General features: G+C 42.2%; 1 protein-coding gene across 2 annotated transcripts; it reads left to right on the top strand.

Moving 5' to 3' along the window:
- Positions 1-651: 651 nt before the first annotated feature.
- Positions 652-22,752, top strand: chn2 (chimerin 2). Of its 2 annotated transcripts, none has more exons than XM_046398461.1 (13): positions 652-1,316; positions 8,885-8,923; positions 10,598-10,653; positions 12,335-12,366; positions 12,606-12,719; positions 12,862-13,132; positions 17,617-17,700; positions 18,671-18,755; positions 20,078-20,251; positions 20,416-20,493; positions 20,716-20,853; positions 20,950-21,055; positions 21,378-22,752. In XM_046398461.1, exons 1-13 carry the CDS (start codon positions 1,268-1,270, stop codon positions 21,547-21,549), a joined length of 1,398 nt encoding a protein of 465 aa, XP_046254417.1. In that variant the 5' UTR covers positions 652-1,267; the 3' UTR covers positions 21,550-22,752. The 2 variants fall into 2 exon arrangements, with proteins under 2 accessions (XP_046254417.1, XP_046254418.1); XM_046398462.1 differs by lacking the exon at positions 652-1,316 and adding an exon at positions 6,156-6,480.
- Positions 22,753-23,822: the final 1,070 nt, after the last annotated feature.

Genomic DNA, 23,822 nt, shown 5'->3' with positions numbered 1-23,822 from the left:
CGTGACAGTGTGACAGGAGGTCAGCATGTGGAATACCAGGAACCTGAAGCTGAGGCATTTAAATGGAATACACTCATTAGATCATGTCTTTATTACCTATTAAATATACAGCAATCCGTGTATAATTTCTGTATACATCCTAGTTTAATCTCTTTTCAAATTTATTGTACATATTTCCGGTCAAAAGGGGCAGAGGAGCTTCAAAACAGCTTTTGTCCCTACAATGCAAATGAAGAACGGACACAGCTGGGAAGAAAGTCACAGACTGTGATGTGACAGCTCAGGTGAACGTGTGAGGAGGAGGAAACCGCAACACACTCTTTATTTATCCTGCCACTCCAGCTATCAGACAGACAACCTGTTGGCCATTAGCAAAATAAAGATGGTAGCAACCAAACCAAGCTGTCCCTTATTAAAAGAAGAGAACATGGAAGAAGCACAGAGACATTCAGAAGCAACTAAGGGAAGCACTGGGCTTCCAAACCACCCCTCGTGAATCTGTAGTTGATGTCACAAAGACACCACATCCATCATTTTCTTTCGTCTGCAATTCCAGGGGGGAAAAAAGGTGTGAAAACACTCCCGCCAGATGGCGCAAAAACCAATCGCATTTGTTCCTCCTCTTTTATCGTAACATGACATAACATGACATCTGATGAAAATGTGCAATGCTGGGATAATGTGGTTTAGCCAGATGGGTCTTTGCATGAATCATATAAGCGTGGGTTTAACGTCTGTTTTGGACTCTGCCGACAGATCTGGAGTCTGAAGGCTGTTTGTGGGCTTCTTTTGCCTTACAACTGGCAGCCCTGCTCCAAACTTTCACTTTAAGAAGGCGCGTCTACGCTGCAGTGTAGTGTGTTTGTTACAATCCTTAAAGTGGCACATGGAAACCATAGCCGACCTCTTCATGGCGCAAATCTAGACGTACAGATTGAGTCTGCCCAGTGTGCTTTGGAGGAACCGATCCAACGGAGTGTGTTTCCGTAGTCTGCCTGGCTGTTTTTATCTGAGGCGGCAGCACCTTCCGTGCATGCGGCAGCGTGAGCTCCTCACCAAGACGCACGGCGAGCCGAGGAGAGCAAGGATCGGCGGACTCAGAAACGCGGCTCATGGGCTTGGGACTCGAGGCATGAATTAGTCACCGGCAGAGTCGTTAAAGGTGAAGCACATTGGGACGTGAGTGAAATGGAGGCACCGCCGGGGACGAGCTGCTGTGTTCGCACCTTGGCCAAACGGGAGTAACCGAGCCGTGAAACGGGTTGGGATGGCAGCATCCAGTAACTCAAGCCTCTCAGGTTCATCTGTGTCCTCTGGTAAGAGTTCACGTAACCCAGACTCAAACTAGACGCCAAGGCTATAATAATAATAATAATAATAATTTTTCTTGACTGTGTGCCTTTAAATGTGTGTCTTCATTTGGTTTAATTCAAACTTTATTTCCTTATATTGCCTAAACACGCTCACCACAAACATATGTCTTCATCTATATCTCACATGCGCTTCTTAAACATTAAACAAGCATATTATTATAGTGGCTTCCAGTCACTGCTGTCACTTAGGATTAATGTTAAGTGAAAAGCATCACCATGTGTTATATCTGGATGCAGTTGTGGAAACATTAGAGGGAAAAGGGCATCTTTCGTGTGCAGGGGGATTATAAGGTTGTGAGATGCAGTCAGTCTGACGTTGGATTTGAATGATATCATTAGATTGCCAATCATCCTCATAATTCCCTGACTGACTTTCCACTTGGCTGGCTTTAAGGATTATCTTTGGCTGGTGTACTCTACCATTTTCCCAAATGCTGCACCAGGCTGGGGCATTTTCAGACACTGTAAAAAAAAAAAAAAATTAAAAAAATCCCAAATTCCTAATATGCTATGGTCCAGTGACATTATACAGTTCCTACTGGTCCAGTGTGCACAAGACTCCAATCAAATCCCCTTTATGCATAATGAGATACAGTTTAACTAGTAGCGCTCTATGTTTGCAAAAATTTCAATTTCAGGGTTTGATTTTCACAGAACGAGAACAGAAAGTGGGTTAGCAGCTGTTCAAACAAACCCAGCATGAAATAGCAGCTCCACGCTTGTCTCAGTGTAGATCCCATTATGTGTTTGATAAAACATGTTGCTCTTGTTTGCTAGGGTATAAAGTACAAACTCCACTATCAAGGCCTGTTTGATTTCGAAGCTCCACCAACAACCAGAGGCATGTGTGTGTGTGTGTACATGTGTTTGAGAGGAAGGAGAGACTCTTCATAATGCCAGGCTCAGCACTCTGGTTTGTGTTCTATTCTACTATCCTATCAATATCTTGCATATCAATTGAACAGTGCATGGCTACAGCCATAGGTTTATTACAGAGGGGGAGGACATTGTATATCTACACAATGTTTGTTTTACTTTCCTACTCTCTCTGTGTATCCCAACCATACCACACAGCAGAGTCATATTTCCCAAGGTACTACCCAATGGGAGGGACAGGCAGTCGTTTCCAAGCTGATACAGCCTGAGGCAACCACATGCTTCACAAAGCATTATCTCATGTGTGCGTTTCAGAAAGCAGTGGATTTACTGTTTGACCACTGCTGCTTTAAGAGGAAAGTCTTTTCTTTCTGTGGCATTGGAGGGTTGTCATTACTGTTGGGCTCTCAATATAATTATCAGAGGTTACAAGCTGCACCGCTGCCAGGGATAGAGTGGTTGTCACAAGGGTATTATTATTTTCATGCAGAGCTCTTTGGCAGTCAGACACAACATTTGAATAATCTTGTCTATGAGGCATACGACTCAAAAATGAATCTCGGCTCAGTTTCTGCTCCATATTAGGTCATCTGTTCTGGCTGCAAGCAAAGTGCTCCTGGTGTTGTTATTTCCTCTACCTCTGATGATAGGTCTATCTAACACTCTTGTTTGGAGGCTGCTCTTGTGAGGGGGGAGTGTGTGTAAATAAAGTTCATTCAACTTGCCTGTGTGAACAATCAAAGTGTCACTGATGGCTGAGAGGCGGTCTATGATAATTATGTTATGGGAGCAAACATTGATTTATTTATGCACTTCCTGCAGATTAGTGAAATAAAGGCGCAGTGGTTTGTCCATAAACCACTGTGTAATGTCTGGACTGTATCATACACACACAGCCAATAAATACACAGGTGAGAAATAATAGCCTAGGTTTCTGAGACCAGTCTTGATGTAACAGACACACTGAAATGGTTGCAACATGATTGCAGCACATATATTGCAATCTCTTCCTTTCCCTGGAAAGATATTTTATGGTTATTTGTCTTACATTGGGGAGATTCCTACACATTCTTGGCACGGGTGGGCATGGAAGCATGTACTCTACCAGCAGCATGCCATTTGCGAGACGGCTCCAGGAAATAAAGCTTTGAAAATAAATTGAGGGATAGAGCATGAAAGTATGCCTTCAGCTCCAGGCCTTAAATGACAAAATTGGCCAGGAAGGGAGAATTACAGCCATGTATTACAGGGAGGCTGTCTGCTCAACGCGATCCTGCACATGTGTCTCACAAATGCCGCAGTTCACCTCAGAATCATTCCACAACATCTATTTCTTTTCCTTTCTAGTCTACTTCGTGTAGGACTGGATTTGTGTTATTGGTGTACTTAAACTATCTGCATGTTTTACAGCATCAGCAAGAGAGGAGTTCTCAGTAGACCACCCTGTATCACTTACAACAGTGGAAGGCACTGTCAGAATCCGATTGCTAAATTGCATTTTTCTCTCATATAACCGCACTTACAAATCTTTTTAGTAGTGAAACTTAGAGTTTGAGTAAAGGTAACTGGCCCAGTAGCACACAAACACACTCCAGAGAAGTACCCTCATACCTGTCATGTATTATCTGGTCAGTACTAAGGCAGTGTTGAAATCCTTATCTTGGACCAGTGAAATACACAGATGGTGTCCCTGCTGCAGATCTGCTGCATCCCACTGACACATTAGTGTGTGTGTGTGTGTGTGTGTGTGTGTGTGTATCTGAGGTTCTGCATGTATCTGGAGTGTTGGAGTTCTACTCTCTCAGTATCATTTGTGTAGGTGAATAATGCAAGCTTATACGTTGAATAAAAAGATATGTAATCAGGGGTAATCAAGTTATTATTTGAAATTCCTTTTTTATATCAAGTTTATAACAAATGAAAAATTCAAATTAAATCAATCAGTCAGTTAACATTAGCAATAATTAGTGTGATGGAGCTCTTGGCATGGAATGATCATTCTTCCAGGACACTGAAAGAAGTATTAAAATGTAGAATACAACAATTACAACTACTAACATGTTTGACATGAATGTGTGATCCAAGTAACTGCAGCTGGAGTTCATGTTTTCACTTTTTCTGAAAGGCTTGTTCAGTTCTAACAGAGCAGGAAAAAGGCAGAGACAAGTGAATGGAGTAAAGATAATTGTTACAGCAGATGACATGATAAGTAAGTCCAGCCAGAAAGTCTTTGCTGCTTGCACTCAACAGGGAGATTTCTGATTGATGGGCATCCTTCCTGAGCAGCAGCAAGATTAACCCCCCCTCCCCCTGCCATGTAGTCCAGACAGTGGTGGTGGTGGGGGCTAATGACTCTGCTGAGACTGATGAGGCTAATGAAATGATGAAGCTGGTGAATCTGTGAAGGCTGGGCGGTGATGGGGAGGGGGTGAGATGATAAACTAATGATGTACACTATATAGACAAAGTATGGACACCTGGCCATTACTCCAACAGGGACTTTAATGACAGTGCATTCTAAATACACAGCAGCTTTCACTCCTCTGAAAGGCTTTTCACAAGATTTTGGAGTGTTTCTGTGGGGATTTTTGCCCATTCATGCAGCAGAGCATTTGTGAGATCAGGCACTGATGTTGTATGAGAAGACCTGGCTCACAGTCTCTGTTCCAGTTCATCCCAAAGGTGTTGGATGGGGTTGAAGTCAGGACTCTGTGTGGGCCAGTCAAGCCACACCAAACTCATCCAACCATGTCGTTATGGACTTAGCTTTGTGCACTGGGGCACAGTCATGCTGGAATAGAAAAGGGCTTTCTCTAAACTGTGGACACAAAGCTTAACATTGACCCGAATGTCTTGGTATGCTGAAGCATGAAGATTCCCCTTCACTGGAAGAAAGGGGCCGAGCCCAATCCCTGAAGGACGGCCCCATACCACCTGAATTTAGTAATAAAGAGGTGTGTCCCAATACTTTTGTCTTTGTAGTGTAGGTGTTTCTCTGTGTTCTTGAACTGCACTGTCTCAGTTGACAACCCTGGGCAATGACAGCAAGAACATGCAAACATGTGAGTGAACATGCAAAATAATAGACTTCTTGACTGAACTTGCCTGAAAATGCTACGGTGAATTATGTGGTGCATCGATACCAACCTGGTCACCATCATCACTTCTTCGTCAAGGTCACGACAACAATGACCCTCTCGAAGAGACAGATATCGCAAACTGCAGGGTACACTCATAACCTGTAATGAGAAAAAGACTGGAGATGCTGATAGGATAGATGTGCTGCTATTGTCATGCAGTTTAACGGCACAGACGATATGGTGCAGTGATGGCTGTGCTGGAGACTGTATTTCATGTGTTCGCAGATGCACCTTAGTAAGCAGTATAGAGAGGAGAGGATACGTGGTGATCACTAATGTCAAGCATAAGATTCCTTGTCTTGATCCAACATAACGGCAATGAAAAGAAAAATATGTCAGCTGAAGATTTTCAAGTGTCAAATCCACATTCAGTGATGCAATTTCTGTCTGCAGCTTTAAAGGAAGATTTCACCACTAATAATGTCCGATTTACCATGATGTTTCAGTCTTTTGTCAGTTTTGTTACAGTAAGTTCTGTGGGAATGTTTACTTGGATGTTGCCTGCCTGTATAGAAAACGACCACTTCTGCCTGACGAATGTGCAGGCACAAGACGTAGCATATATTGTTACAATATACATCGACCGTTCACCGTCTGTTGTTGGAAAAGAGCAAGTGAAACGTGATCAGCTCCATATTACCTCTGTACCTTCTGTTTCACTGTTTGCAGTAAACATTAGTTATTGAATTTGTGGGCTTTGTTGCAGCAGGGCTACAGCCAAATAGCTTCCTAAGTCAACACTAATCCAGTTGTTGAGTAACCTTAAATTGTCCAGTGTTCGAGTTTTATTTAGACTTATGCTCTGTTGATATCTGAGTTTTTTCACTGACATAAGTGATTTTGAACGCAATTCTGCACCAGACTGGTCATGAAATGCTCTTTACCTGTTGAGCCGTTATCATGTTGTCAGCCATGTACTCGTTTAATCTCAACAGTTAGTTATGTTTTTATGTGCTGAAACAGATTTTTTTTTCCTTTTTTGCACGTGCACAGACTGTGGAGCAGACGTTATCTCTGGGGATAAAAGTCTGAGGCGAGCTTGATCTTCATTCATCATGTATTCTCTTTGTCACCCAAGCAAATACCCATCGGTAATTATTTTATTGAATGCCTCTGACTGGTGAGTAATGGAGGGCAACACAATTAATAGCCGTTTCTTCTGGGAAAAGAACCCTCTGGCTGTTGCAGAATTTTAAATTCTCCCTGATCATCAGACACTGCGCAAAGTCTGAGCTACTTAGAAAATCTTTTTGATGTTCTTTTCCTGTGCGTGTTTATGCGCTTGTGTGTGCTGGTGTTTATGTGTGGGTGTGCTTGCTTCAGAGTGGGTATGTACAGTGTAGCTTAATGTATTTGGAAGGGTGTGTATGTTGTACCAGAATTGACCCTCAAAAGCTCCCTTTTTTGAGCCGGAGCGCCTGCAGAATTCCAGACCGAATTGCTATTCGTCATTAAAAAGAATCAGATTGAAAAGAGAATACTTGGCAGCAAGCCAGCTGAAATCGCATTCTTTACACAAGCTGCAGTGGAATAAATCTTTCAGACTGTTGCCAGTGCAATACACAGTGACAAAGCTTCAGCATTAGGACAATACATTTTCCAAGACAGCTTGGCCACACACCAACAAATGGAGCCTTTTTATTGGTATTTGAAGGCAGATATTCTTTGGAGGGCTTTAGTGACATCATTTACTCTCAAGACATACATTTCTCATTTGGCTGCTTTTTCGCTATTTATATTCATCATTTGATTATGTACACCTATCTTGTCTCTCCTGTGCAATTCATTCAGCCCTTTAAGAAGTAACTGAAGTGCTATTATGATGAGGATCAATGACGATCTTTTTGGTAAGTTTCATAATGTTGCAACCAGCCTCAAGTCAAACTCCTGCTGCTGCGAGCCGAGAACACAGCGTGAACGAAACGCTCTGATTGCCTCCTCTTCATGCGCTGTCAGATATATATAGCACGAGGATATACAGAGACTTTAAGCACGAACAGAACTTGTGATGCAGTTTTAACAATGGTGACATTTATAACATAAGTTTCCCAGTTTAGCCGCTTGTACTTCAGTGCCCACGTACGACAAGTGCTCACTGGTTTCCACACCCTCTCAGGTGTGTTTGAGCTCTTTCCATTTTGCCCGAGGGGTGTGGTGCTGATCTGCTGATTAGTGCAGAGGAATGTTTTGAATGAACAACATGTATCTTCTGGACCAACATGATTCATTATTCAGACAGACAGTTAAGACTTTCATCAGTGTTGCTGGGAATTTAATAAGAGATAAGACATTAACATGTGAGAGCCAGATGAATCAGTAGCTGCATGTAGTATCAACAGTCTGTGTGATACCTGCAGACCACCTTGATGGATACTGTATGTCGCCCTGGTCTGTCTCGCTGGCGTACTGACCATGCAGGACAGTGGCTTTGATATATGCAGTAATATGTTTGTCTAAATATGTTCAGAAATTGATAAATACTGCAAGTTAAATGTTGTTACTTTCTGCTGTGCCATGTTCTAACTGGTGAGTTCATGAAAATATGTAATAACTTATATTATCTTCAAATTGATATAATTACAGTGTAGTTTGTAACATATTACAGAAGCTACATTATTATTAGAGTTGACAGTTTGTACCAGACTTAGAAAATAGTAGCTTTAAATTAAAATTCTCAAGATGAGGTCCACTTTATTTCTTATTTTCTGAGCTTTTACCGCATCTCTTGGCCTTCCTCAACACGTGCAGTCACTGTGGTGTGAGTTGTGGATCATTATTACGTTATGACTAAAAATATGCCGCACCATTTATGTCATAGCGAGGGTTTGACATTTTATTACATTACTGTGACTGTAGGTCAGTAGCAAATTTTGCAACATTTTTGACTAATTTAGTGACACGTTTTATTATGAGCCATTACCTTACCCAGTAGGTACTACAGTAATTTACCAGTTGCCACAGGGCATTTAATTCATCACCTTTCTATCTCTTTTCAAGCTAATATAACAGCAGACTTCATCATATATTCCAGATAAATCAAGTAATTTTAAACCAGCCACCATATTTCCAATAGGAAAATCACCCTGTGGGTGGTGAGGTCTAAATTGTATTTGCTTACATTAATTGTGATTAGTGTGGTTATTTCGGAATAGAGGTGTCGTGTTTGTGGGAACCTGCCAGGCGGGTTATGTAGATCAGGTGTGTGTTGTCACGATGTTTAGCTAAAAACATCTGTATTGATTGTCCTTGAAGCAGAGACACTGATTAGAAGTGTGTTCACTGGTGCATCTCGAGAGGCAGCTGCACAGTACGAAGCCATGTGCATAATTATAGCAGAGAGATAAACAACAGTGACATAACCACGTTGAGGGGCTCACAGTCGGTCCACTGGGGAGGGGTTAGAAATGCAGGTTTTAATGAGAGGAAACAGGGCACAGTCTACTAACACCAGTGTGAGTCCCTAACAGAAACCTGTTTTATTTTTGTGCTTTACAGACCCTGAGGATTACCAACCACCCATATGGAAGTCCTACTGTGAGTACTTGTTTCATTTTTTTATGGAGATTAGCAATGTTTTAACCTGACTTTGGCCTTTAATGTGTGCGCATTTGTTTATGATCCATAAATAGCAAAGAGTCACTTTTTTATACTTGGAAGAATTGGGTTTTGTTGTATATAGTACAATTAGATACGCCTCCAAAAAGCTATGTGCACATACACAAAAGGCACACACTCAAACACACTCGCCCACACAACACATTCACACATGCACAAACGCAAGGCAGCGGATTCCTGATCTCTGAGTAAAATAGGTTACCAACGCCGGGGAAAATAAGATTTTCTACCTGCAAAGAGGCTCAGCTGAAATGAGGCCCTCAGAACACCCACCTCATTATACAATGTTTTTGCTATGTGGGAGGAAATGGGTTGAGTCTTCTGAATATATGCAATGAATTTTTTAAAGCAGAGCACAAATCATTTTGGTTAGAAAACTATGTCTGTTCGTAGAGTGATTACAGTCTAACCAGTTACAATGTGTAAACTGTTTTTTTCTGTATAATTTTACAATATTGTAATATTTCTGAAGTCTCCCGTCTCCTACTGACTCCACTGGTCCTCTCCTGAGGTATTTTTAGAGCTCACAATGTCACAGGAATGGATGATGTCCAGATCTTGCTGGTTGGCTTAAGTCAGCCTGACAAAACATGAAAATTCACCGTCAGGAGTCTTCCTTCCCCTGCCTGGAGAGTCTGCTGCGCTGACTTTGCTCAACCTCACACAGCGATTTTTTTTTCACTGTGTGAGGTTGAGCGCCCGAAATGAGGACACCATTGACGTCCTCACGGACATCTCACAAGATTATAGACTGCCAAAGGCGCATCTAGGAGCATAAAATAATATGCAAACAGTTATTTGTTATTTTTGCAGGTTTTTTTATACAGAGTCTGTTTTGTGAAATGTTTGTCAAATGAAAGAGAAAATCCAGTTCCAGACACGTGAAAGATTAGAAATTGGGTATGAAGAAAAGATTCACACTCACCTACTGATTCTTCTGTCATGGGACATCCCGTTCTTCTGTTACTTTGTAGTCACTAATTGTAATGTACTGATTCTGTGATGCTGCTGAGGTGTTTGTGATGATGATGATGATGATGATGATGGCCTGCTGCAAATCCGTCTGTTCCATTTTCTGATTTACGTCAAGCTCTCCCAAACACTTCAAGTATGTCTACAATAGAGAAGCTTGGATTTGCAGCATACTTGTAAGTGTAGGTATTTGGGTTTTGCAGTCTGAATATTGTGCACTCTTAAGTGTACATTAGGTAAGTGCACAACAAGTCTTAATTTACACAAATGGACTGTAGATATATGGCTCCTGTCATGTAAACCACTGACTGCTTAGCCTTGCATTTATAAGCTAATGGCCCCTTTTGTAGTTTGTTACCTTTGCATTGAGTCACAGCTGTGGTCAGACACTGGACTAAAGACTGTTAAGTGGAGATATTGTTTTATGTCTGGTGGAGTGGAGTACAGCATGTGAAAGCTGCACCACATCATTTAGTTCCCTTCATCTTCTTAAGTGTGTGCTGAGGTTGTTATTTTGGTAACAAATCTACAATAAGTATGTCATTACAACTTGCACACAGCTGTGGGCATAACTCAGAGGGGCAGAGGGCCTTAATTTACATACATGTGCTTCTCTAACAGTGTACCAGCTACAGCAGGAAGCCCCGAGACCAAAGAGGATCACATGTCCTCATGAGGTGAGTATGCTTGTTAATCTGTATACAGTAGGCGATTGTGTCGGCCTGAAATGAGTATTTTTAAATGCCTATGAAGAATTTAGTTTGTAAAATCTGAAAAAAAAAAATAGCAAATGCCAGAGTCAACAGAGAGTCCTTGATTCGTTTAGTCGAATGACTCATTGATTAACCTACCAGTTCTTTAGGCAGTACGACTGTTTATGGTTGAAAACCACAAGCACAAGATGTTACCATAATGTCAGAATTTCATTGCATGTTTTATCGCAAACAATCCTGTTCAATGTGCTCGAACAAGAAGATGACAAGACAGACATGTGTAATACGAACATCAACATTTCTTCAACATTTTTCATCACATATGGTTAGGTATCTTTGCAAACTGAACCACCTGTTTCTTTCTATTGGCAAGAGGTTTTTTTCTTTGCTTCAAAAACCAGACTAAATCCACAGTATGTCTTTTAACCTCTGTTTTCCCTCTGGAAAACATTCACTGAGTAATGATTGAGCCTGACAGCTGGAAGCCAGACCAATCAGTAACCTATGGAGGATGACTCGCTGCTTCTTGAAACTCCCACACTTCATGAGTTTCGAACTGTTTTAACCCAGCAGTGTACTAATGTTAGAAAATTAAGCACGGTCCTCCACTTGTATACTTTTTTCTTTGCCTTATATTTATTTAAGACTATATTTTGTTGAATATTTAAGAGTAACCTTACATTTCTTTTTACATTCACCATGTTGTTCAGACCTGTGATTGGAATGGCGAGTAGTTTGTTCATTCAGCCAGGTGCAGGGAGGGTTTGTGTTGTCACTACAGCAAGCAAAAGTCGTGTTCTTATGGGCACTTGACTCTTGTTTTGAGACAAGACTCAGGGGTCCAATTTACAATCAGGAACGTACAGGATGGACAGCATGGTCCTCCTGATACTCCCTCGGCTACATGAATAAATGGAACAAGATACTCTACTTGTTCCTACCCTCTCTGACAAAACTGCCAATCCTCTATTGTACAGAACACCAGAAATGATGCATGTCTCATCCTGTTTTGAGTCTAGTCATACTGCGAGAGATTAGTGACTACCCATTAATTCAAAGCACAAAATGATGTTTAAGTTATTACCAAATGCATCATGATTCCGAATTTAAAAGTGTTTCTAGTCTGTCATCTGTAAAGGCATATGGAAGGAGGGTTTGGGTAATAAAACTGTTCATGAATCATTACTCTTTTATTCAGATAGGTTCACACTGGCAGCCATCAAAAGCATTCAAAAGCACTGTCAGAAAAAGCACCTCGTGATATTCCAGAGAATCTTCATATGAGTCTTACACGTTTATAGCGTGTTGTATAATGTGCTTTTTTAGCCATATTCTTTGCAGAATTTGTAGTGCAGACACACTACACGCCCTGGCATGACACAATAACACACCAAATATTAATTCCTTGCAGCTGGCCATCTATCAGCAGCTGTTTTCTTGCACTGCCTCTAATTCATCTCCACACTCTTTGGCTTTATGGTTTGGTAGCTGCGAATAGATGAGGGGGCACAGATGGAGATAATCTGTCCTGTGGTGTAGAGAGTCCTTTATCTTTCGCACAGGCTCCAGGAACAATTCGCAGAGCCATTTAATTGAGCTTTCATATCATAGTGTTCCTGCCAATATGTCCTGTTCTGGTTTACAGATGGAGAGCAGACCCAAATACTACGGCAGAGAGTGAGTGTAACTTGATTACTGTCATTGTTTTCCTGCCTTTTTTCAGGTAATACTGTGTGTTTGTTTTTATTTCTGCCTTGCATCCGATGTGGTTTACGTTTAAGTGGGTGGATGAGTATTTTGTGTGTGTTTGGTAAGAGCTTGAGCTTAACATGCAAAATGTAAATCTCTGTGTATTTGAGGATAAAATGGCATTGACGGAAGGCTTGTAACTACTGCTTACTTTTTTTGTTTTGCAGATTTCATGGCGTGATCTCTCGAGAATATGCAGATGAGCTGCTGGCAGGAGTAGAGGGTGCTTACCTCATCAGGGAGAGCCAAAGACAGCCAGGGACACACACCTTGGCCTTAAGGTACCAACAGCATCAGTATGCAGCACAGATCCCTGAGAGGTCGGCCCCTGTCAGGAGCCCAGTCCTCGCAGTCTCCAGGCTTTTATTCATCCAGTACTCCCTCTGTCTTCATCCACATTCTCATTCTTACATGTCATTCTAGGTTTGGGCACCAGACTCTCAACTACCGATTGTTCTATGACGGGAAGCACTTCGTCGGGGAGAAGAGGTTTGAGTCGGTCCACGACCTTGTGACAGACGCTCTCATCACTCTCTACATCGAGACCAAGGCGGCTGAGTACATTGCCAAAATGACCACCAACCCTATCTATGAGCATCTTGGTTACACCTCGCTGCTCAAGGACAAGATGGTGCACAGGCTGAACCGTGGACGCACGGAACCACGTAGGGTCACCTTCCAGAGGGATGAAAGGGTGCGTTTCAGTATATAGTACATCAATTAAATGCGTTTCAAGTTTACATTTAAGTGTGCTGTACACTTCTGAGCACTGCGGAGTAGAGAGGCTGTTTGAAAGGTCCAAAGTTAAAGCATATACCTTGCTGAAGTGTCCTTCCTTGAGACACTGCTTCACAGATGTTTACATGCACTCTGTCATAAGCAGCTTGATAGAAAATTACTTAACAACAAGTTGTGTCATAGTTTATTAGGATGAAACTTTCTCAAATTTGCTGGTCCTGCCTGTCTCTATAGCATTTTAAAGGACCAGAAATAGGCTCATTCCCTATCTCCTTGAAGTCAGCTCGAGTAGATCAATACTCTCATGTTTGTAGATAAATATGAAGCTACCGCCAACAGCTGTTAGCAGCCTGTTACTCGAAATTATGAAGAATGTCAGAGAACCTGCCTTTGTTATTAAACTCTGGTTTCAGTCCCTGACAGTCTTGTTAGTCATGGTAAGCCAGAGTTAATTTATGATTGGATTGATGTTTCTAAAGCAATACACCTCCTTTAGAGCCAAACTTCTCAGTTGTTTCATCATCTTTGTACATTTAAATTATCATGAACATTTCCCTGGGCCGTGTGACAGACACTGTATAATACCATGACTTTGATCTGCTCCCACACTGCTGAACATTTCCAGTTGGATGGAAGTGCTACTGACAGGACACTTTGTCCTGTGAGTGAGACGTACATTATCCCCGTAGCCCCTGGGTATGTTCACTGCTGCCATGCTTTGTTGCGTCCTCTAAAAGGTAATGATGAGCAAGGGGACCAGGACTTTGCTCTGCCTGCCATGCATATCAGACACACTGATCTTGGGTGAGACAAATTGCTCATTGTGTTCATTGGCACTTGTGTGCTGTTGTCAGATTAAAGTCTGTGAATGATTTACTGTATCAATGAGGAATGTCTGCTCCTTACTGGACGAGGAACCCAACTGTCCCTCCACTAGGTGGCAATCTTATCTTGTTTCCTCCTCCTGTTGGACCTGGTGACAGAACTTTCACATCAACCTCTTTTTAATAACGGACACTAAAGATTTCTTTGTCTTTTGCTCTTCAGAGTATATGTGTTTTATGAGCTGCATCTTTTGTCTTTTTCAGATGAAGGGCCAGATTTATTGCTTTGGGTTATACTTTGCCTTAAAAATGTCAGCATATAGTTTGTCATCTTGACAGTCAGTCAGTGACAGATATGTGACAGTCCTGTCAGCTGGAGCATCAGTTTCAGTATTAATATCATCAGTCCTCTGTTTTTTGTAACTTAAGACATAAGCTATTAATGCAGTATTTTTGACCAAATGGCCTTCGGTCAGGTTTTAGTCCAGTGACTTATAGTGGCTTCATACAGTATAAGGTTTCATACACATGCCACTGCTAACCTTTAGGAAGTCCTTTGGGCAGGGATCTGTCCTTAAAAGTTAAAAGTGCCCTAAGATACACAGACTAAACTGTGTTTGCGTAACACACAGTGCTTTATTGAACTGCTCCACGCGCTGTTGCACTCTGTTTGATTTGCAGCTATGATGTTTGACATTTTGTGGGCTGCAGACTCCAATTAACCTCCAATTTGGCAAGTAAATCTGGAGCACATCTCTAGCTCTGAATGTCACATTGTCAGTTATCTCGCCTCGCTTTGGAAAAAATGATTTTGTATTCCTCCTGCCAAGTTTTATACATGAGGATCTGAGACAGTGACAGCTGTGATGATGGCAGGCTTTGTCAGACAACATTTGAAAACCACCTGCCAGTCAGAGAGAAAAATGTTTTCTGTCTGCTCGAATATTACATGCCCGAGAAGCAGAGACCTTGCCTGATGGCTCGAAATCTGCGGTTGCCTTTGAACTTTGTGTTTACTAGTTACACAGCCACGCCCTGAGACGCTACAGCCACAGTAGCCTTACTGTATAGTCAACATTCACGTGTATTTACTCAGTGTCAGGTTGATACCCCATATTGCAGTGGCTGCAAATTCTTGTGTAATTAAAATGCTCCCATAAGGTCGACCTGTAGATCAACCTCCCTCCTTCTCTTTGCATGAGCAGGAATTTGCTCAGTGGCCAGAGCCTCCTCCACATTCCTCCTGATACTCACCACACCGGTTTAATCACTGGCTCTTGATGGGCTGGTGTGCTCGCATGCCCTGGAAAGATTTGCACAGAAATTGTCATGTTGTTTGTTAGGATAATTACCTGTTCTCTCCCCAGAGTTTCATGCTATAAAAGTGTCTTTTAGATCTAAAACATAATGTAAGCGTCACAGTATTTTTTCAGACTTTACAGACTTTTAGATTTATGTTTGACCTCATACACAGACAAATTTATCAGTTTTCAGTGTTCCTACTGAAAACAAAAGTGGCAATTTCCTCCAGTTTTGAATAATGGCCGATATCTTTAACTGCTACGCCCTTCACAGTATGTCTATTTTCCTTTTTGTCTGAGATGTTGTAAGGGCTGTTTTGTTGAGGATGTGGGTAGATGTATCCTGCTGTCATACTGTGTCAGTGCCCACTGTGCTGTTTGGCCATGAGTCCAAGTACTCGCTCACAACAGAGTCCGCTCAGCTGTGCCCTTACAAAGCCTTGTGGGAATAAAAGAGCCAAGCCACTGAAAAGAAAGCAGAGCTTGCTGTGCGACCACCTTTTGTGTCTTTTCTTGCAGAGCTCTTCTTTAAGAGACAAGAAGCCATCTGCCTGCAGACAAAAGAGCGCAGCCCTCGTCCTCCCTCCCTCAACCTTGCGAGGCTAAAATATCTCCAAGTGGTCTATTCCTCATCTGTCCCCTCAGACTTAGAGCTGAATTGTATGGTATGGTATGTGTAGGTCTTTTCAAAGAATGTCAACCACAATAACAAATATCTTCACCTGTCCTGTCACTCTTGCAGCTATCAGCCAGTTAACTTTTGCCCCCAGACATCAGAGACAGAAGGAAATAGCTGGTACACAAAAGACCCAAGGCAGTTTTTTGACTTTGCTTCTGTGTGTGTGAGAGCTGCCAATCCTTTCATTTTATCTCAGCTTTGCAGTTTCCCTTTAGGTCTTTTGCTCTCCACTCTACCACGCTGCCTTGAGGCCAACTCTTTATCATCACAAATCCACTGCTTACTGGCTTTCTGACCTTCTCTCCCTGTTCAATAAACCAGTTGAACCTTGTTTTTCTGTGATATCTCTCCATGTTCAGACCCAGCTGTTGTGTGAAAGACTTGCTTAGCATAAAATCTTGCAGATATTTATTATTTGGCATATGGTTTGCCCTGCTGTCACTGTACCTCTGTTCAGAGCTTCTTGATTAATTAGAAAAGCAGACAGCCATGCAGTGCTGTTTACTTGTTGTTTACAAGCAGAGCTAATAGGGACAAAGTCAGCATGAACATAGCAACAGCCCCCCACTGGTAACACACTATATGGCTGCAGGCCTGCAAATGAGCCTCCTGTGGGATTTTATTTGGATTTGGGCACTATGGGATTATTCCCTGTGTAAGGATTATGGCAGTAATCCCTCCCAATCCCAGTTGATGGTCTGACTCTGCTGTTCTTCAGAGAAATGATTGTGATTGGCGGGAGTAGTCTGCAGTCAGAGTGTCTGGAAGATCCAGTCTGGACGGCAGTGTGGGGAATTCCACCAGCCGACTGACATAGCTGGAGGTCAAGATCTGTTTGAATTATGAGGACACAGCCTCGGCTCTGTCAGGCCAGAGAATCTTTGGTTGGTCTTTGAGCAGCTGAGTGACCCGTTTAGGAGACCCAGTGCTGACTGAGAACTGTGGTATTATGTCCAGTTAAGTGAAGTGGAGTGTGACCGGAAGGCAGCGTCCTAATGGGAGTGTGCTCTCTGCTCTAAAGAGGGCGTCTGCGCTATTGATCCTGCTTTACAGAGCTGTTGAGCTGTGTGAAGCGGTCCTGACAGCACCCGACCGCCCTTACTCTCAATCTCCTGCCCCTCCCTCTCAGGGTCCCTGTTCTCTCTCTCTCCCTCTCTCTTTCTTTCCTTTCTGGGCGTGTGAAAGAGGGCCATTGTGTGAGGCACACTCCTGCCCTCAGGCCGCCCACTACCAATCCTGCTCCCCCTGTTCCTCTTGTTGGCTGCTGCCACCAGATTCAGACCAGATGCAGAGTCAACCCCGTGCAGGCTGTCATCAGTCTCCCTGGGTCAGAAGGGAGTGGAGCGTAGCTGCTGCCTCTGCGCTGGGCTGTTGCAGGCAGCGTCTGCTGCACAGCAAAAACATCTCCACTTCACATCTTTCACCAGAGGAGCTGGAGAGTCTGTGGGAACCCGACCAGGCGAGCATGGATGCAGAAGAAAACAGAGGAGGTTTGGGAGGGGAGCTGATTTCCCACAAGGCTAAAAGACAGGAGAGGAAGCATCAGGAGCTGCTGGCTTTGGCTCTGGGAGTCAAACTGGGGAGTAAGGGAACACTTCTGTGGAAGCCTATTAAACTGTTGGCCTCCTGTCCACAGATCTCCTCACCCCTGGTGCGACGGAGTGCCTTGAAAGACACACCGGACAAGCAGTGCTCCTATGAAAAGATACACAACTTCAAGGTGAGCCGGTCTTTGCTAAGAAATGTTTCATGGCTACTGACAACTTTATTTTATTTCCCCCTAAAAAAGGAGTACATTTTCAGCTGTTCTCTATTAACACTTTTTTAAGTAATCCCTTGCTTGTCCCATCATCATGTGTGTGTGTGTGTGTGTGTGTGTGTGTGTGTGTGTTTTTGATGAGAACACATGCAGCTGACACCCCTATGGACTGAGGGGAACTAATGGATACACTATACCACAACCCATTAACAGCCGAGCACATTGATTAGGATTGATTTTAAAGCTCTTTGATCCCTTTTTTGTTTTAGGTTGAAGTACTGTAGAGTCCTCCACTCTAAGTCAGAGAGTGTCATTGCAAAGCACATTGTGGAAAGTAGAATACAGTTATGGCTCTAAATGTACAAAGGAGAATTTAGGGATATGTTGCCTTTGGGCTCCTCAACGCTCCTTCTTGAAACTGTATCATAGGTTTCAGTTAACATGCTGATTGTAGTGACCCCAAGCTTTTTGTACTCACCCTTTGAAAAAGAACAAAAACCATCCACTCACCACCTGCCGTATGCCCTCTTCACTCATCAGTCTACTACTGTCTATTCAAAGAACCAATGAAGGTGTGTGTGTGTGCACGTGCATGCAGGTGTGGCTACATTTGCCATCTTGTCTGTGTTTTTCAATGCACGGTGGGTGTACATCTGTTATTTTGACTTGCAGGCTTGCCCGCATGTATCCGATTGCCCAGGAACAGATGCCAGACACATTATAGTAAATCCTTTAATCTGCCTTGTATATACAAATGCTCTCATTTGGCGAGGGGTCCCATCCACTGTAGCTTGGGATCACAAAGTAATCTCTATCCAGTGCATCGATAGGAAGTTCTCCGGTTCGGACTGGGAGTAGCAATGACTTGCGTTATGTGGCGCATGTTTGTGTGTGTATAACACTGATTGTGTATTGTCATGTTTAACCCCAGGTACACACGTTTCGAGGGCCACACTGGTGTGAGTATTGTGCCAACTTCATGTGGGGCCTCATCGCACAGGGTGTCCGCTGCTCAGGTAAATACACTCCAGCATCTGTATTGCCAGTCATGGATTACACATAAAATTTCATGTAAGTCATGGATTACACAAGTAGTGTATCATCTGCGGAAAACACAGTCGTGTCACGTTGTTATGTTTCAGTTGCATAATCACCCTGATTTCCCCCCTTTCAGCTGGTGGTTCGATTTTGTCACGTTTTATGGTTATTATCCTTCTTGCTGTATTATCTATGATAAACAAGTTGAGGTCCACCTGTCAGTGATTCATCAAAACATTCTACAGATAAATCCAGTGCAGCACACGCACTTTTATATAATCCCAGCTATCACTGTTTCTCAAGAGTATGTAATCACAGTCGTACCAAGATGAAAGGCTCTTAAATGTTTTTACATACCGTTTTCTAGCTCTAGCTAAAGAAGTGCCATGTGATGCAGTATGTTGACAGCATTTACATCAAAATGTAAATTATGTTTCTTTGTCAACAGAAATCACTATAATATAATATGTAAACAAGGATAGGTCAAACACAGGCCAAATGTAATTATTGGTCAAATATAGTATGAGAACTGAGTGATTGATCGTGTGTTAGAGTTCAGTGGGGATTTCAAGTTCTTCATGGTCACAAGATTCATTCACTGCACAGGAAGTTCTGGAACTGATGTGCACATCAGTGGACTTGGTTGCTTTCTCACCAAACAGAGTGTTTGTTGTTGAGACATTTGCAGAGCTGATAAGCCAGAGGCAAACACTAGTATCATCAGACACCTCATGTGCTGTGGGGAACAGGAGAGACTTCTTTGTCCCCTCTCACTCTGTCTTTTTTCCTTATCTCCTGCTACACTCTCTGCGAGCACTGACTGAGAGTGAGAACCCCAATCAGCAGACCAGTGTTAACGTCGCCCAGGCAGTAAAACGTCTTTGTGATGAATGATTTCACTCGGACACTCCCGTCCACAAGTCCATGGCTCTCTCAAAAACTGTCATTTCAAGTTGTGCTGCCCCGCAATCAGGCGCACACCTCTCTCTCTCTCTCTCTCTCTCTCTCTGTCTCACACACACACACACACTCTGCTCTGCCAGCTGTCCAGTGCTCTCCATGTGACTAAAACTACAACAAGAACCCGCGCCCATGTTGCAATGTTTGCTGTTATCTACCTTTGGCGCAGTGCACCGACACAGCTTAGGAGCGGCTGCGCTGTCTGACAGTGCAGTTTATCACTGACTGTGGGAAACCTTTTCAAACAGCTGTCTTAAGCCTGCTGCGATGGCTGTGTTATCATCAGTCTGGGACTAATCTCTCCCTCTTTCTCTGGTTATCTCCCTTCTGCCTCTTATAGACTGTGGGCTGAATGTACACAAACAGTGCTCCAAACTGGTTCCCAGCGACTGCCAGCCGGACCTGCGCAGGATAAAGAAAGTGTTTAGCTGTGACCTCACCACGCTTGTCAAAGCTCATAACACGACACGACCCATGGTGGTGGACATGTGCATTCAGGAGATAGAGTTGAGAGGTACAGTCTCAAACTGAAGGATTGTGCAAATTGGTTTGCAATGATCAGAAGTGTTATTGAACCTCTTGTTAGAGGCCTAAATTTCCTCCACAGAATGGGAGGAATGGAGGGGAGGATGCTGAAATGGAAAAAACTGAGACAAGCTTCCCAATTTTCTCTTGCAGGTATGAAATCTGAAGGTCTCTACAGAGTGTCTGGCTTCTCAGAGCACATAGAGGATGTGAGGCTTGCCTTTGACCGAGGTTTGTTGACATCAGAGTTCTGTGCCCTGGGATGTAGCGCTCTGAGGTTTTAGTTCACGAGTTCATAATTTTGAAAAAGAAGCTTGTTTCAGTTGCGCTACGGCACAAAATAGCCCTGTCTGTAATTTTGTGACGTACGTAAGAACATTCTGCTTTTGTGTATACTTGTATCAAGTCTAAAATTGCACATTAGTCATACATTCTCTTTTTTTTAATCAACAGATGGTGAAAAGGCTGACATCAGTGCCAGTGCCTATGCAGACATCAACATCATCGCTGGTGCTTTGAAGCTCTACTTAAGAGACCTTCCCATTCCAGTCATTACGTTTGACTTGTACTCAAAATTTATCCAAGCTGCGAGTAAGAGCTCCTCCATTCTGAGTTATTCCACGCCATTACTGTGTTACCGGTACCCTGCAGTGCTCTGATACTAATCTTATTACTTATGCAATGTAGAAATTCCAGATGCTGATTCCAGACTGGAGGCCATCCATGAGAGTTTGCTGCAGCTCCCCCCAGCCCACTACGAGACCCTACGTTACCTGATGGCTCACCTCAAGAGGTCGACTCATACACACAAGTCGCTGATATAAGGACATGTAGTGTTTTGATTCTGTTAATGAGGCTCGTAATATAGTTTACCTGTTTTTAAGATGTGTTGTACAGGCTGAGGGCCATAGTTTAATAGAATTGCGAGACGGTCTAATGTGTTATTTAGTCTTTTAGTGGAATTTGTTGAAAACAAGAGACTTATGGAATATTACCAGCCTTGTCCTTGACTTTAATATTCCTGAGGTGAAAACCACATTGAAATATTTTGCTGTGTTTTCAGTTTCCTTTATTTGACTGTCTTTACAGACTAGTTCTCCTCTTGTGTTTTGCAGGGTGACACTGTTCGAAAAGGACAATTTAATGAATGCTGAGAACCTTGGGATTGTTTTTGGTCCAACACTTATGCAGCCACCAGAGCTGAATGCCTTGACTACCTTGAACGACATGAGGCAGCAGAAGCTGGTGGTGCAGCTTATGATAGAGCATGAAGATGTCTTATTCTGAGGACTGAGGCATGCGGGCCTTATAAGATGTACGAAGGACAATTATTTATTCTGTTAAAGAGGAAATTCAAGCCACCTTGATTCTAATGAAGTTTAAGAAATGTTTGTAATCAAACTGAACTTGAAATGCTTATTTCTCGCATGACTGTTTTGGTTGAAGTTGGTTTAGTCTTGACATTGTCTTGTTACTGTATGTTTTTGGTTTTCATAGTCAGCCAAGACCATCATTTTTATATTAGAAAAATCCAGTATTTTTAACTACCTACAGTGCTGTTCCCTCCTCTCTTTAATTTGAAGACTGTCACTACCTGGTGTAGCCTCAGTCATGATGACAGCGCTGTGTGAACTCTGCCTCAGGCGGATCGTCAATCAGTGGAGGCCTGGTGCTGTGTAAACCAAGCCTCATGACAGCAGCCAAATTAATTTTCCCACATGACATGTGTGCATATTGTGATTTTAGTGGGAGCAGTGGTTAAAATGTCATTGTAAATAAAATCAGATCATGTAATGATCAATATTTTAACTGCGTGTCAAAATATGAGACAATTGGGCGTTGGTGAAGCACTTTTTTGCAACAAGTGTAAAGATTTATTTTGTAAAGATGTTTATTTTTGTCTTTTACTCTGCATCATGTTCTTTTGTCACAATAATATATATACTGTTGAGAATGATGTCTGTTGAATTGATGTGTAAATACAAAGCTGTTCACAAGAGAAAACAAGAATCATAAGAGAAACAGTTTGTGGATTTACCATTTTGATTTCTAATGTACTCGGTGTTATGTTGAGGATACATAAGTGGATTAAATATTGGTCATTTGAATTTACACGTCATACTGCAGACTGTGCACCACATGAGCAGAACTCCTCTGCACTCGTGTCGGTTGCCAGTTTTGTAGTACTGTCGTTTCGTAACATGCTGTTATTTGGGATATTCTCATGTGAAAACATGACCTGGGTCCATTTCTTTCTTTTTGAACGCCAGTAACATCATTTGGTGCAGCACTAGTTGCCATTCACTTCACAATGCCATAGAAGTTAATAGTCATACTATAGCTGTACCCAGCATGTTGCTTTCAAAGTTGGTTTGATGTGATTAAGTAAATTGTTTCTACAGATCCATTTGATCGAAATGTATTTTTGTGACAGTTGCGATTAAAATGTAATTTATCAAATGATGATTTATTAAAGGATAGAAACCTTAAGTTTAAAATGGTATGACCTGTTTCTCACAATATTGGTTTCGATCTAACAATAATGTTAGCACAGAATGATAGCTGGAGAAGAGACTCAGTCAGAAGAAAGACCCAGCCCTGTGCTCGGGATGATCATTTGTAGCCTGAAGCACAGTGAATCACAGGTATGTAGTTAACAACTTTTTATTTATCTTGTGACAGCTATTGCCATTTCTCTGCCAGGTATTTTACCCAGGAGGCCTTATCTGATGCTCTCTGGCCATACAGCCTTCCCACTTATCCAGTTTTACCTGTAGGTGTGGTCAGCAGGATGGAATTTTGTCAGACACTATGTGAACTTCATTGGTGATAAAAACTGTGGTGCTCTTTGTGAGAAAAGATATAGGTGATACCACAGTGTTCACACTGACTCGCTACTCTGAAGTCTGTTTGTGTTTTGTAAGAGTTTCACTGTAGCATGTCAACCTTCGTCAGTGTCTTGTAGCCTTCTTCCTCACATCTTTTTAGTAGTTAGTTAATTAATGGAACAGGGTTATGTACCTTTAAGATAGTGACTAAGATAACAAGCAACCAACAAAACTGAAATGCACACCTGCAGTATGTCTCTCATAACACTATGCTGTTGTATTAGAAACTTACCATGGTGCAATTTTCATGCAGCTCTGTGTAATGGAACAACTGAAATGATATGTCTTACAATGGCCTTAATACTCAATACATCACACTTTAAGTATGTGACGGTGATGCTTGTTGTGATGCTTGCTTGAGGCCTCTACTGTTAGGGGGAAAAGAGATTGCATCCTCTTCTATCATTCACTCAACCAAAATCTTAGTAAAGCACAAACAATTTTTTTTTCTTTTTACGAATTACAATCTTGAAAAGGAGAGTCCTCATTACTACCTTATTACAGTGCTTATTACTTCTCATTACTTAACGGAAAACAAACAGGAAGTTGGTTATGTGGATTCACATGATGTTTGACGTGCAATGGGGGTAATTTCATAGATTTAAAATGGTAACTCAATGATGTCAGTTTCCTACTTAGAGATCAAAGAGATAATCTAACATTTGGACTCCC

The sequence above is a fragment of the Scatophagus argus genome, chromosome 9 (genome assembly GCF_020382885.2).
Source record: "Scatophagus argus isolate fScaArg1 chromosome 9, fScaArg1.pri, whole genome shotgun sequence".
In the NCBI taxonomy this organism is placed as follows: Eukaryota; Metazoa; Chordata; class Actinopteri; family Scatophagidae; genus Scatophagus; species Scatophagus argus.
This window is presented reverse-complemented; position numbering and strand designations above follow the sequence as displayed.

Excerpts from the sequence above, each read along its gene's own strand:
- chn2 (XM_046398461.1), top strand. The coding sequence starts at position 1,268 with ATGGCAGCATCCAGTAACTCAAGCCTCTCAGGTTCATCTGTGTCCTCT. Across the intron at positions 8,924-10,597 it reads ACCCATATGGAAGTCCTACT|TGTACCAGCTACAGCAGGAA; the intron begins GTGAGTACTTGT and ends CTTCTCTAACAG. Across the intron at positions 12,367-12,605 it reads CCCAAATACTACGGCAGAGA|ATTTCATGGCGTGATCTCTC; the intron begins GTGAGTGTAACT and ends TTTGTTTTGCAG.